We start from the raw sequence: 13,250 nt of genomic DNA, 5'->3' as shown, positions 1-13,250 counted from the left end.
TTAGGGCAGGGATCTGTCTTTTTGCTACTGTGTGAAGCACCATGCACACTGATGCTGGAATAAGAGCAGCTACCACTTCTCCACCCCGCTTGAGTGAGGTCTGATCTCTGACCTTAGTTCTCCCTAGGGAAATGTCTAAGCTATATGTACCAAGTAATCCTTCATTCTCATGTGTAAAAGCAGTAAGACAGGAAAAGCCACAGCAGAGGAAATTCCACTCCTGCTGCCAGGAGAGCTGGGCTTTGTTCTCTTTGATGTATTGATGTGCTTATTCAACAGCCTCTGGGGACAGCCAGAAGTTCTGTGGCAGCTTGACATTGGGGGTTAAAAGTGCCGTCTAATCCTTGCTTGATCTTTTTTTCCTTCTTAGTTTCTTCCTCAGACAAGTGGGCAGTATGCCACTCCTTAAAGGACCTTTTGTGATGATTACATGCAACACTGGCATCTCCTCCGTATTTTGAAAGTAACTATGCAGTATTTCTCTATCATCAAATACATGAAAGTGGTAAAAATTGTACTGGTGACCAGTCCTAAACTCAGCACACATTACTAGCATGTCTGTTGGCTTGCTTTTCAAAATAAAACCCTAACAAATATATGATAGGGAATACATTATGTAGAGCCAGTCTTTTTACTGGTACGCAAGCTAAAACTGTGTTATGAACGTTATTGAGAGGTCTGTACCATCTAGTTGCACTCTGTAACCCAGGATAGGGATCCTCTGTCCTTCCAGATGTTGGACTACAACTTCCATCATCCAGATCCATTAGCTACACTGGCTGGAGCTGATAAGAAGTTGCAGTGCAGCAACATTTGGAGGGCCTCAGGTTACCTATTCCTGCTGGAAACTCATAGGCAATGCTGGAAACCAGGCCACTGATATATTATTTAATATACCTTGGAGGAAAGGCCATATCTCTGTGAGAATGTCATCCAAAAGACATAGGTGTTGTGCATATATTAGGCGCTTCAAAATAAAATTGTGCCAAGACAACTCAAATTTTAGCCTGGGAGAAGTGGAATTGTGACTTATAGTATATGGATTGTAAAAAATACTTGCTCACTACGCATGACAAAAAAACTCTCCTCAACCAGGTATCCAGACACTTTCATGCCAATTTCCAGAGCCATTAAAGACACTTCTGTATTTAAGAGTGGAAATCCTCAAAATGCTGAATACTACATTCTGATTATGGAGTACCCATAGACATTCTTGTAAGAAGCTATTGTTTGATTAGCTCTTCTGAAAGTCTAACAACTTGTTCAGAGATCGAACAGAAGATGGAGAAAGTAATTTCAGACCTTCATCCAGCTGCATTTTAAACTTTAATCTTGATTTACCAAATTTGTATGGATACCTTCCTTGTAACAATTGCCAACTTTATAGCTTCGCTTTTAGACTAAATTTTCTTCTTTGTAATAAGAATTAGGTTTAGACTTCAGTATTTCAAAACATTGGTTAAGATGTACAGTACTTTCACATCACCACATTAAACACTTCTAATATAAAAGAGTGAGAGCCAGTGTGGTGTAGTGGTTAAGGTGGTGGACTACGACCCGGGAGACCAGGGTTTGAATCCCCACACAGCCATGAAGCTCACTGGGTGACCTTGGGCCAGTCACTGCCTCTTAGCCTCAGAGGAAGGCAATGGTGAACCCCCTCTGAATACCATGAAAACCCTATTCATAGGGTCGCCATAAGTTGGGATCGACTTGAAGGCAATCCTTTTTTTTTTCAATATAAAAGAAGAGGAAAAACAGCTAAGGAAGGAAGAAGAGTTTATTTACCTTTCTTTAATTGACATCGTTTTGTTGGATGTGTCAAGGGTGTCCTCCCTAAGTTGGGCTTTGCTCTCCCTGTAGTCTAGTTTTCCTTCTAACAGCTCAGAGGTTTCCTGCTGCTGACAAGATACCATAGCCGTGGACTGAGAAAAACTCTTTGTTGCTACAGTTCCCACAAGTTCTGAAATTGGCTCATCATGCTCTGAGGGAGGAAAGTTCAGAATTAGTGCTTAAATACAAAAAGAAAAAAATATCCTGCGTGACACATCACTCAAATTGATATGTAACTTTTTTGTTTTGTGTAATTAATTATACTACTCTAGGCTACACTTTAGGTGCTTTCCCTCACAACAATGGATTTTTTTTTCATGCTTTACAAAATTACAGTGTCATCCTAGGTAATGCTAACATTCTGTGGTTTGAAGAACTAATCAAGAGTCAGGTATTCAGGAGAGGAGTTTGGGGAAGGGCTATACCTCAGCTGTGGAGCTCCGCATGCAAAAGATTCCAGGTTCAATCCCCAGCATCTCCAGGTAGGGCTGGGAGAGATCCCTGTCAGTGTAGACAATTCTGAGCTCAACTGACCAATAATCTGACTGTGTAAAGGCAGCTTCCTTACGTTCCTTTGAGTTCTCATAGTTCTCCAATGCAATAACATCGGATGGTAGGTTTCTCAGATGTTTCCTGAGATGCCAGAAGCTTAATATTGTACACATGCAGGCACAGGGCTTGGAAAAAAGGGTACTTCTAGTTGTTAATGTAGTGTGCCAGGATATTTGGTCCCAATGATGCAGTTAGAATGCTAATATGTCTCTTGCATCAATTCCCAGTTCTGCGAAAGAGCATGGTGGAGAAAGAGGCAATGAAGAAAGATTTTGCATTCTCAACCTTCCCAAGGAGCACATTTCCAGAGACTATGTTATCCCCTGCTCTAGGCAAAGGACTCAAGTGAGCACACTCATACAAAGGCTCCTGCCTTTGTTGCATCTTGGAGCAAATGTCTACTTCCATTTTATATAAACCCCAGTTTAAGGTGTCATCCAAATCCTAAACTGTGATTAACTTTAACCAAGACTTTTTTGCGACAGTATTCACCAGTACAGAATGACCTCTTTTTGTGCTGGCTCCCATGCTACTTTTATCAAGATATGAGTACTGGCACCTCATTTTTTTTTACCAAATAAGCACTGACCTTAACTATGCTTAGTGAAAACAAGACAACGTCATAAACTATGGCTTGAAATTGGCTTGTTTCTACTAACTATAGTTTTATTTATAAAAGTATTTATATTTTGCTTATTTCAGTCAGTAACAAGGCAGTGTACAAATTAAAATGATAAAACAATAACATGACAAATCAGGGAAACTGTAATAATATAAATAAAATGCAACTGACAACCCAAAGATACCACAAATTGATGACATCTGTAAAGGCCTGAGCACACAGGTATGTTTTTAACAAAAACAAAATAATCATCACTACTGGTGCTTGTCAAAGCCCTGAGGGGAGGTGATTCCATAGGTAGGGGGCTGCCATCTGTTGGTCTGCTGGGGTGAGGGAGATAAAGATCTAGCCTGCTAGATCAAAAAGGTCCCCTGCTTTAGTGGAGTACAACCCCATCCAGAAGAGGCACATTACCAACTCCTGGACCCAGGAACCACCCACCTGTAGGATTTCTGTCTTGCCAGGATTAAATGTCAGTGTACTGGCCCTGATCCAGTCTATTACTACATCTAGGCACTCATTTGGGACCAGCATGGCCTCATCTGAATCAGATTCAACAGAGAAATAGAGCTGGGCATCATTAGCTATATTGCTGGCACTGTCCTCCAAATCTCCTAATGAATGCTCCCAATGGCTTCATATTGATGTTAAATAGCATTAGCATACTCTCTTGTGGCACCCTGTAACAGGAAGCTAAGGTGCAGTCACCCAGGGATATCTGCCTTGCATCGCAACACAGTGGCCCCAACTCCCATCTCAGTGGGCTGCTCCAGAAAGATACCACAATTAATGGTATCGAAAGCTATGGAGAGATTCATCAAGAGTAACAGGGTCACACTCCCTTTGTCTCTCTCCAGTTAAAGGTCATGTATCAGAGCAACCAAGACTGATTCATTTCCAAAACTAGGCCTGAATACAGATTGAAATAGATCTAGTGTGTGTGTGCTGGGCTACCCAGCATCCTAACAACATATGAAAAGTTGTGCTGCATCAGGCCAAAGGCCTATCTAGTCCAGCACATTTTTTCTCATAGTGACCAACTACAGTTGCCCATAGGCAGCCCTCACCTCTCAAACATCTTGCCCAGAAATGGTGTATTTGTAACCAGGTGGGAGTTATAAAAAAAGTCATTGTTCAGGGTGGATTTTTGAAGCAAGAGCTATTCTACCACCTCTTTCAAAGCTATTAGCAGTGCCCCCTCATGCAATAACTCCAATACCATACCCTAGACCCACCTGGTCAATGTGCACCCTCCGCCATCCCTGGCTAGTTCAAATCAGCCATGAAAGGCAAATGTCAATAGAGCAAATAATCAGCTGAACAGATGTAAGCTCCTTGTCCACATCCCTAGGACTCAAAACCTGAAAATGATCTTATCAGATAGTGCACTGGACCCTTTCAAGGACCTGTTATAACAATGGGGTCCAAGTCATCACAGGGATGAATGATTTTATTCTCAAAATGCCTTGCAAATTTGTCCAACAGGCCTCCATGGGGTGTAAAGCTCCATGAGTTAAATCGGATGTCAGTTTCCGAACTACCCGGAAAAGTTCTGCTGGATGCTTACTTCACGATGCAATGGAGGCTGAAAAGCATGCCTTCTTGACAGCCTTCACCACCACACAATAGGCATGGTCATCTTCACAGCAAGTCATACACTATGCTCTAGCCATTGTCCAGTTTTTTAAATTGCCCACAGCTGTCTAGTATACCACAGAACAGTACGAGTTTGCCACTCCAGAATGAGGTTATGGCCTCAACAGAATTGGCTGCTCTATATACCAGAAAACCCCCAAGAGCATTCAGGAATCCATCAGATTTCATAAGTCACTGGGACCATCTTAATCAATTTCCAACCCGTGTGTGTGTGGGGGAGGTTACTGTCACTGAAAGAAATTACCACTGGAAAATAGAACAGCCAAGATGAGAGGGTTATTTTATTATCCCTCTATCTCTAGACCTCATTGTCACAAGACAATTTGAGATAGCCCCATAGTTCTTATGGAGCCTATAAAGTTCATAGCTGGCCTGAGGGAAGACTCAATGTGAATGCTGAAATCAGAACCACCATCCTCGGATTTTCCAACACCACAGTGGATATACCCATGACAACTTGCTTAGTGAGATTAACCTTAGTTTCTTTGGATTTGGACAGCACAACAAATTATAGCTAATTATAAAAAATGAAAGTGTAAGTTTTTGAAGTGGTCCTTGCAGCCGTGCCAGATGAAGTGGGACAGGAATGAGTGAGACTGGGGAAGGCTAGGTTCATTCTGACAACATTGAACTATGGTTTAGTATTATGTCCAAAACAGCCCAGTGAGACGAACACAGCAACGTTTTGTCAATTAACCAATCAACAGGCTTAAAAGGTTGCCCCTTTAATCAGGCAATTAAAGAAGTTAATAATTTTTAATACAAGTACTTACAAAAAACCCCAGTGAGCAACAGATGAGGCATTCTTCCTCCTCTTCCCCCACACAGGAGGGAATACTTCTTAAGATGGAGCTTGTTAGGGACACATGTAAATCCAGTTGTTGTTTTTTCCTCCTTAATAACTGTCTAATTCATATACAAATTTATGCAATCTCAACCTTTAATTAACTGATTTTAAAAACTCATAACAAACAGACAAAGGCTGCAATCCAATACACATTTACCTGAGAGGAAGTCCCATTGAACCCAATGGAGCTTACATCTGAGTAGGCATTGGATTGCAGCCTAAGATGTCTTTAAATCAGGTGGCAGCATGAACTGAGGTGTTTACCTTTCTGCAGGGTTGATCTTGTCACAATTCCTTCACACTCCATCTTTTCCTCAAAGGACCGGCCTTTGACTTCTCGTTTATCCTTCAGGATGTCGCTGAGAAATTCCTTTTGTTCTGGAGGCTGACAAAGGGGGTGTGGACTAAACAATTCCATGCTGCTCTTTCTTGGGAAGGCGTATTTTGTCTCTTTGTTGTAGTCCTCCGTTTTATCAGGAACAGGATGTGGGGGCTCTTCCTCAAAGGAGCTGGGCTTTCTCATGCCATTCTCTTCACGTTTTATGAATCCCTGGGGCTCTGCCTCTTCAGGCTCCCTTGACGGCCAGTTGCTCTCTCTCAATTCCACCAAAGGCTGCCACCGTTCTGTTTTCAGGATGTTTTTTAATGAAGTATCCGCACTATCCGCTGAAGAGTGGCATCTCAAATCTGTTTTACCAATCTCATTCACCACCTCGTCTTCTGCTGCCTTCACACGCAGATCCTTACTATACACCGGCGACAAAGCAGACACCATGGTTGACACTGATGTTACAATAGTGGGGGACAAAGGGGCAATCTTCCCACTGTCACTCTGTATCTGTGGAGCAACATAAGAGACTTAAAACTGATAATTCACAAGCACAAGCTTAATAGCCAGCAATTCAGTTATCATATCTCTTCAGATGTTGAAATAGGGTTGGTTCACACAAAGAAGGTCCAAGTTTCATAGGATCAGTGAAAACAAACAGAGGTGATCCCCTCCCTCCACCAGCATTCCGTATTTTCTGATGCTGGTTTTAGAATCCAAAGGCAAATGTCAGAAAATGTATCCTTTCACACCAGTAGATCAGTACATTTTCACAAACAACTCTTCCTCACTAACATATCACAAAATATTGTCTCATGGGATACAAGCTAGTGCGGTGTAGCGCTTAGAGGGTTGGAGCAGATACTAGGGAGATCCAGATATAAATTGCCACTCAGCCATGAAGCTCACTGGGTGTCTTCAGTTCAACTCTCTCATTGCAACTACCTTACAGGGTAAGAAAAGAGAGAGAGAGAGAGAGAGAGAGAGAGAGAGAGAGAGAGAGAGAGAGAGAGAGAGAGAGAGAGAGAGAGAGAGAGAGAGAGAGGGAGAGAGAGGGAGAGAGAGGGAGAGAGAGTGAGAGAGTGAGAGTGAGAGAGTGAGAGAGTGAGAGTGAGAGAGAGAGTGATTTATGCTGTACTGAAAAACTTGGAAGGATAAATCTATAATAAAATGGTTTTTGATAACATATTTTGCAAAAAATATTTTATGAATGCCTCCTTTTGGGAGTCACTGCCTCTCAGCCTCATGAAAACCCTATTCATAGGGTCGCCATAAATCGGAATCGACTTGAAGGCAGTACATTTTACATTTTTGGGGGGGTACTTCCTTCACACTCCATTTCTACAGTTCACCCATGGGCGTGACTTGCTGCTTGGTTCTAAGCCTTTTAGATACAATTTATGGAATGTACACATTCCCCCCTCCCTTCCTGCTGAAGGATTAAATTTGTTAAAACAGAACATATTACATTTACCCTCAAAGAAATGGATGAAGGTGCCAATTCGGTGTGCATTCTGAGACCTGGGTGGGTGACCTGGGAGGAGTTGATCTGACCCAGCTTTGCCCACCTGGATACTTGGTGCAACACCAGCACAGATTGCAGGGGCGGGGAGAGAGACGTTGCTGTGGTCTACTGAACTTCCATCTCTGGAAGTCACCCACATTGTCATGGTCAGATCACTTCCTGATGAAGTTTAGACTTACAGCTCTGATCCTCCCCTGCAGGGGTGGTGGACAGATTAAGATGGTCTGCCCCTGGTGACTAATGGAATCCGTAGGATTCCTGAATGCCCTTGGAGAAGTTCCCAGGAGATAGAGCAGCTGACCCTGTTGAAGCCCTTGTCACTCTGTGGAACAGCGAGGCGCATTGGATAGCTATCAACACAGTTGCCCCTGAGTGCCCTCTCTGGCACTGTGGAGCCCACTTAGCTCACCTTGATACACCAGTGAGCTAGGGGCAATGAAACAGGCTGGACGACGGCTAGAGCACAAGTGGTGAAAGACATGCTATGAGGCTGGGCCGACTTCAGAGAATAGCAGTGGGTGTTTGTCTTTCAGCCCCATAGCACAGGATACCATCATGTCCCCTATGCTGTTTAACATCTATATGAAGCCCATGGGAGTGGTCATCAGGAGATTTGGGGCAAGGTGTCAGCAGTATGCTGATGATACCCAGCTCTGTTTCTCTGTAATATCTGAATCAGGAGAGGCCGCGCAAGCCCTGGACCGCTGCCTGGACTCAATGGTGGGCTGGATGAGGGCCAATAAACTGAGTCTGAATCTAGCAAGATGGAGGCTCTGTGGGCTGGTGGTTCCTGAGTTTGGATAATTGGTCAGTTGCCTGCTTTGAAAGAGCAGGTCCGTAGTCTGGGGGTGCTCCTGGATCCATCTTTGTCACTAGAGGCCCAGGTGACCTCGGTGGCTAGGAGTGTCTTATACCAGCTTCAGCCGTTTCTGGACCAGGATAGCCTGACCACTGTTGTCCATGCACTGGTAACCTCCAGGCTGGATTACTATAATGCGCTCTATGTGGTGCTACCCTTGAGGTTGGACTGGAAGCTGCAGCTGGTGCAACATGTGGCAGTGAGACTGCTCACTGGGACAAGGTATCGCCAACATGTCACCCCATTGCTGAATGAATTGCACTGTACCTATTAGCTACTGGGCTAAGTTCAAGGTGCTGGTTTGGTGTACAAAGCCCTATGCAGCTTGGGACCAGGATACTTGAAAGACCGTCTTACTCCTTATATACCCAGTCAATCACTGCACTCTGCAGTTAAGGGCCTTCTGCAGATACCATCTGCACAACAGAGGAAATGGACCTTTAGTGTTGTGGTACCTACCCTTTGGAATTCCCTCCCCTTAAATATTAGACAGGCACCATCTCTGTTATCTTTTCAACACCTACTGAAGACCTTCCTCTTTCAACAAGCCTTTTAAGTAGAGACCTAGTCTGCGTCTGTGTTGGAACTGCTTTTAAATACGTTTTTAAAGTTTTTTTAAAAAAGATGTTTTTAAAGATGTTTTGTTTTAATATATTTTAAAGTCTGTTTTTATGATGTTTTAGAGTGTTTTTGTTTGCTGCCCTGGGCTCCTACTGGGAAGAAGGGAAGGATATAACAACAACAACAACAACAACAATATGACTAGAATTACACGATCATGAAGGCACCAGCACATCACCCACTAGAGAAATAATATATCAAATGTAAAAGGTTAAAGAATCCTGCTACTAATACAATTTTCAACACTGCAGACTAGTATAATAAAACTGAACATGGGTGGGTGAATATCTGTATACATGCAACTCTTAAATATGAAAGAAGCAGTATTAACATTAAAGCTATGAGCAACCTCACAGCTAATATTTCCCTCTATTTGTAATGCTATTTTTTACTCAGGCAGCAGGCAGGTTTCATTGCTTAAGCTTGCAATATGGAAATAATCTTCTCTATGTTTGTGTCCAAACCCATTGGGGAATGTTCACTATCCAGTAAACAACTTTATAATTAAGGAGCAGGTGTGTAGCTTGGGGAGATCAAGACCCAGTGTTACTCCTAGACAGAGAAGTGGCAGATGTGGCTGGGAGTGTTTTTGGCTAGCTTAGGCTAGTGTCCTGGAGAAGGCAGATCTTCACAGTTACACACACCTTGTTTACATCTATATTAGATTACACTGTAACATGCTCTATTTGGGGCTAGCTTCAAAGTGTCTGGAAACTTTAGTTGGTGGAGAACAAACCAGCTAGGCTGCTGGCAAAAGACCAGTTTTATGATCACGTTGCACCAATGCATCTTTGCTGGCTTATGATATGTTTCTCAAGGTCCAGTTCAAAGTGTTGGTTTAAAGCCCTAAACAGTCTGGAAGCAGGATATCAAAAGGACTGACTGCCTTCTTCCAGATGAGCCTATCGACACACTTTGATTGATGAGGAGGCCCTTCCCTGATTCCTGACCCCAAAAGAGGTGATATAGCTGAGCATGGGAGAAAGCCTCAACAGTGGCAGCACCTGGGCTCTGAACACATGTTTGCCCTTGGAACCTCTGTCTTTGCTTTCTACAGGAAAGTGAAAAACAGTTATTTTCCAATGACACTATGCTAAAATGCTGCTTTTATTTAGTTTGTAGGGAATTTTGTTATTGTTGGGTTTCTTTGATGCTGCATATATTGTTTCTTTCATTGGATTTAGTATTATTTTTACTGATTAGCATTTTTACTATGATCATGAGGTACCCTGGAGGTCCCATTTCTGGAACAGAAATGTTTTAAGGAGAAATATATTTTTGATTCTTTTCTGGACCTTCCATTTCATAGCATTAAAGAGTTGCAGAGTTGAAAATTTCACCTCATTAAAGCAATGCAAACTTCGGGGGGGGGGAACAGTTAAGGAAACAAGTGCGGTCTTCAACAAATTTAACCTTACAAATTCAGATTCTAGAGCTCACCCAAGAATAGTCCAATCACTTGTGTGAGCATTTCAAATGTCCTCTTTTTGACTGTTGTCTCACATAGTGGGAATATTGCAAACTAGGCAAGCTGAATCAATGCCCAACACCCACATAGTCACTTTATGTTGAGCCAGTACAGGCAAAATAACAGGATCTGCATAAGTAGTGCTGCCCAGTCCAACAGCAGCAGTGTTAAACCTATTGTTAGCTGGTATCTCTTCCTAGAGAGTAACATTTTTCCCCATGGCTAAATTAATACTGCTCTAGAGATGCTACCTTCAGTAAATTACTATTTATGTAGCACAAACAGTGCTTTACAGAGCATAAGACATCAGTAAAGATGGGCCTTTCAGACATTTTGAGCATGGTTTTGTTTATCAGTTGGATCCTACTGGTAGCATGCTCTCTTATTACTAAAACTGGCAAAGGAAATCTGCCTTTAAATGATTACCCAAAGTAGGAACCAAAAATCATACTAAGTGCAATGATAAAAGCTTGGAACTGGCATTCAAATATCAAGTGCATCTCAAATAGTAAAGACAGAGTTCAGGTTTTACTCTCTCTCTCTCTCTCTCTGGAAAACAAAAGCAAAAGCCTTCTTTGTCCTAAAAATTTTCTAACAATTATTTTCCCTTCAGAATATAAAATAGATTTTCTACTAACAGAAAAATTGTAGAGTTAGACAGATGTGTTTTGTGGGTTCTGGGAGTCTGCTTATTGGGAAACCTTTGTCTGTGCATGCTGTGACAGTCATCCCACAGCTATACTAATAGCAAAGAGCACTGTGTGCTCTTGGGCCACCATCCTACGCAAGCTTACTTGGGGTCTGAGCCTCATTGAACATAGCATGCTGAACATCTAATACACCTAGGACTGGACAGCTGTAAGAAAATATTCTGTATATCTACCTGCTCAACTTCTCCAAGTGTGACAGGCTGAGTTTGATAACGAGCTTTTGATCTTCTTTGTCTAATATCCCCTCTCTTCCTTGTAGAGACTACCTTCGTTATTGGCTGAGATAATTTGTTAAATAAGGCCATCTTTTCTGCCAAGCTCAGGGTGGAGGAGTCCGGTTCCTCAGACTGATCTTGCTGAAGGGCTTCTTTGGCTTCTTTTATTTCTTCTTTAGCGGATGTCTTTTGGTGGGCAGATGCCTGCAGCCTTAAAAGTGGAACTGAGAATTAGTATTTAGTGTTGCTAAGCAGTTGGCAGTTTCGTAGGTTTAGACATACAGAGGAAAGTGGCAGGGGGATGGAAATTAAGAAAGCTTCAGACAAAGCATAAAAAAGCTAGAAAAGTGTTGGCAATTTGGCTACAGGTAGTTGGATCACCTTTATCAATCCTGACTGAAGAGCTGCTAGCAAGAAATAGCATTTGCTATGGTTTATACATGCTCTTCCAATGACAGTATTTGCAGAACAACATATGCTGCCCTGAAAGAGTCACCTTGGCATCAAAAGTTGTCAAGTCTCAAGCATGGCATCAACACTGCCCTACATGAGGATGCAGCAGCACAGAAGCACAAGACTAGATGCACAGCCTACACTGCTGGGGGCCTGGTGTTTTCCACCCTGACCTAATCACGAAATGCATGCTCACACAAAATTTAAGTGGGGATCTTATTCACTGCATATGATCTCCACATCACATGTACCACTGTGTATATACTGTATTCCACATTCACTTCCACAGTGAATCAAAGAAGTCACACGTGGGAGGAGGATGTCCAAGCACCTGCAGAATGCCCTTCTCTCTTATTAGGGGCTTGTTATCTTGACTTCCCTTCTCTGCCCATAGGATCTTTCCTAATTTATGGGGAAGGAAGAATACTGGATGTGAAGGAGTAAATTTACCTCCTGCCTTGTTTAACTTTTGCCAATCACAAAAGAGTAACAGGACATATTCATCGTAATACAGCAATGCCAATCCACACAGGAATTTATTTATTTTTTTATTTTATTTTATTACATTTCTAGACTGCCCTATAGCAGAAAGCTCTCAGGGCGGTGTACAACAAATAAAATCACAATTAAAATATGAGCAAGTGTGAAAAATATAACATGATAAAAATCCGAAATAGAATTGCCATGAGTTTATAAATTAAAATCCATATTAGGTTTAAAATTAAATTTAAAATGTTTAAAAAGCCTGGGCGAAAAGGTAGGTTTTTACCTGGCGCCGAAAAGATAACAAAGAAGGCGCCAGGCGTATCTCGTCTGGGAGGGCATTCCATAGTTCGGGGGCCACCACCGAGAAGGCCCTAGATCTAGTTGTTGATCTCCGGGCCTCTTTATGAGTTGGGACCCGGAGAAGGGCCTTCGACGTCGAGCGTAGTGAACGGGTAGGTACATAGCGAGAGAGGCGTTCCACCAGGTATTGCGGTCCGATGCCGTTTAGGGCTTTATAGGTAAGAACCAACACTTTGAATCTGGCCCGGAAACATATCGGTAGCCAGTGCAGCTGCGCCAGGACAGGTGTTATATGGTCAAATTTCTTTGTCCCAGTGAGAACTCTGGCCGCAGCATTTTGCACTAGCTGAAGTTTCCGAACCGTCTTCACAGGTAGCCCCACGTAGAGTGCATTACAGTAGTCCAATCTAGAAGTTACCATAGCATGGATAACTGAGGCGAGATTCTCCCTGTCCAGATAGGGTCGTAGTTGGGCTACCAGCCGAAGCTGGTAGAATGCATTCCGTGCCACCGAGGCTACCTGAGCCTCAAGTGACAGGAGCGGATCTAATAAGACCCCCAAACTACGTACCTGCTCCTTTAGGGGGAGTGTAACCCCATCTAGGGCAGGTCGAACGTCAACCATCTGGGCAGAGGGCCCTCCCACCAACAGCATCTCAGTCTTGTTAGGATTGAGTTTGAAGTAGCAGACATGGTGGAGCCAGCAGTTCCATAAGGACTACACTGAGCTCTGCATGCATAAGCTTCTTTACTAATCATATATTCAGCGGGCAAA

General features: G+C 42.8%; 1 protein-coding gene across 26 annotated transcripts in view; it reads right to left on the bottom strand.

Annotated features, from left to right (window-relative positions):
* Nucleotides 1-13,250, bottom strand: part of SVIL (supervillin) — a 196,345-nt gene that overhangs the window by 54,348 nt on the left and 128,747 nt on the right. For all 26 annotated transcript variants that reach the window (XM_061586465.1, XM_061586466.1, XM_061586468.1 and 23 more), the window contains 3 exons: nt 11,195-11,447; nt 5,775-6,348; nt 1,789-1,984 (listed from right to left, as the gene is read on the bottom strand). In XM_061586465.1, the coding sequence (XP_061442449.1) occupies nt 1,789-1,984; nt 5,775-6,348; nt 11,195-11,447 (1,023 nt within the window). The remainder of the gene's footprint in view (nt 1-1,788; nt 1,985-5,774; nt 6,349-11,194; nt 11,448-13,250) is intronic.

The sequence above is a fragment of the Rhineura floridana genome, chromosome 10 (assembly GCF_030035675.1).
Source record: "Rhineura floridana isolate rRhiFlo1 chromosome 10, rRhiFlo1.hap2, whole genome shotgun sequence".
In the NCBI taxonomy this organism is placed as follows: Eukaryota; Metazoa; Chordata; class Lepidosauria; order Squamata; family Rhineuridae; genus Rhineura; species Rhineura floridana.
This window is presented reverse-complemented; position numbering and strand designations above follow the sequence as displayed.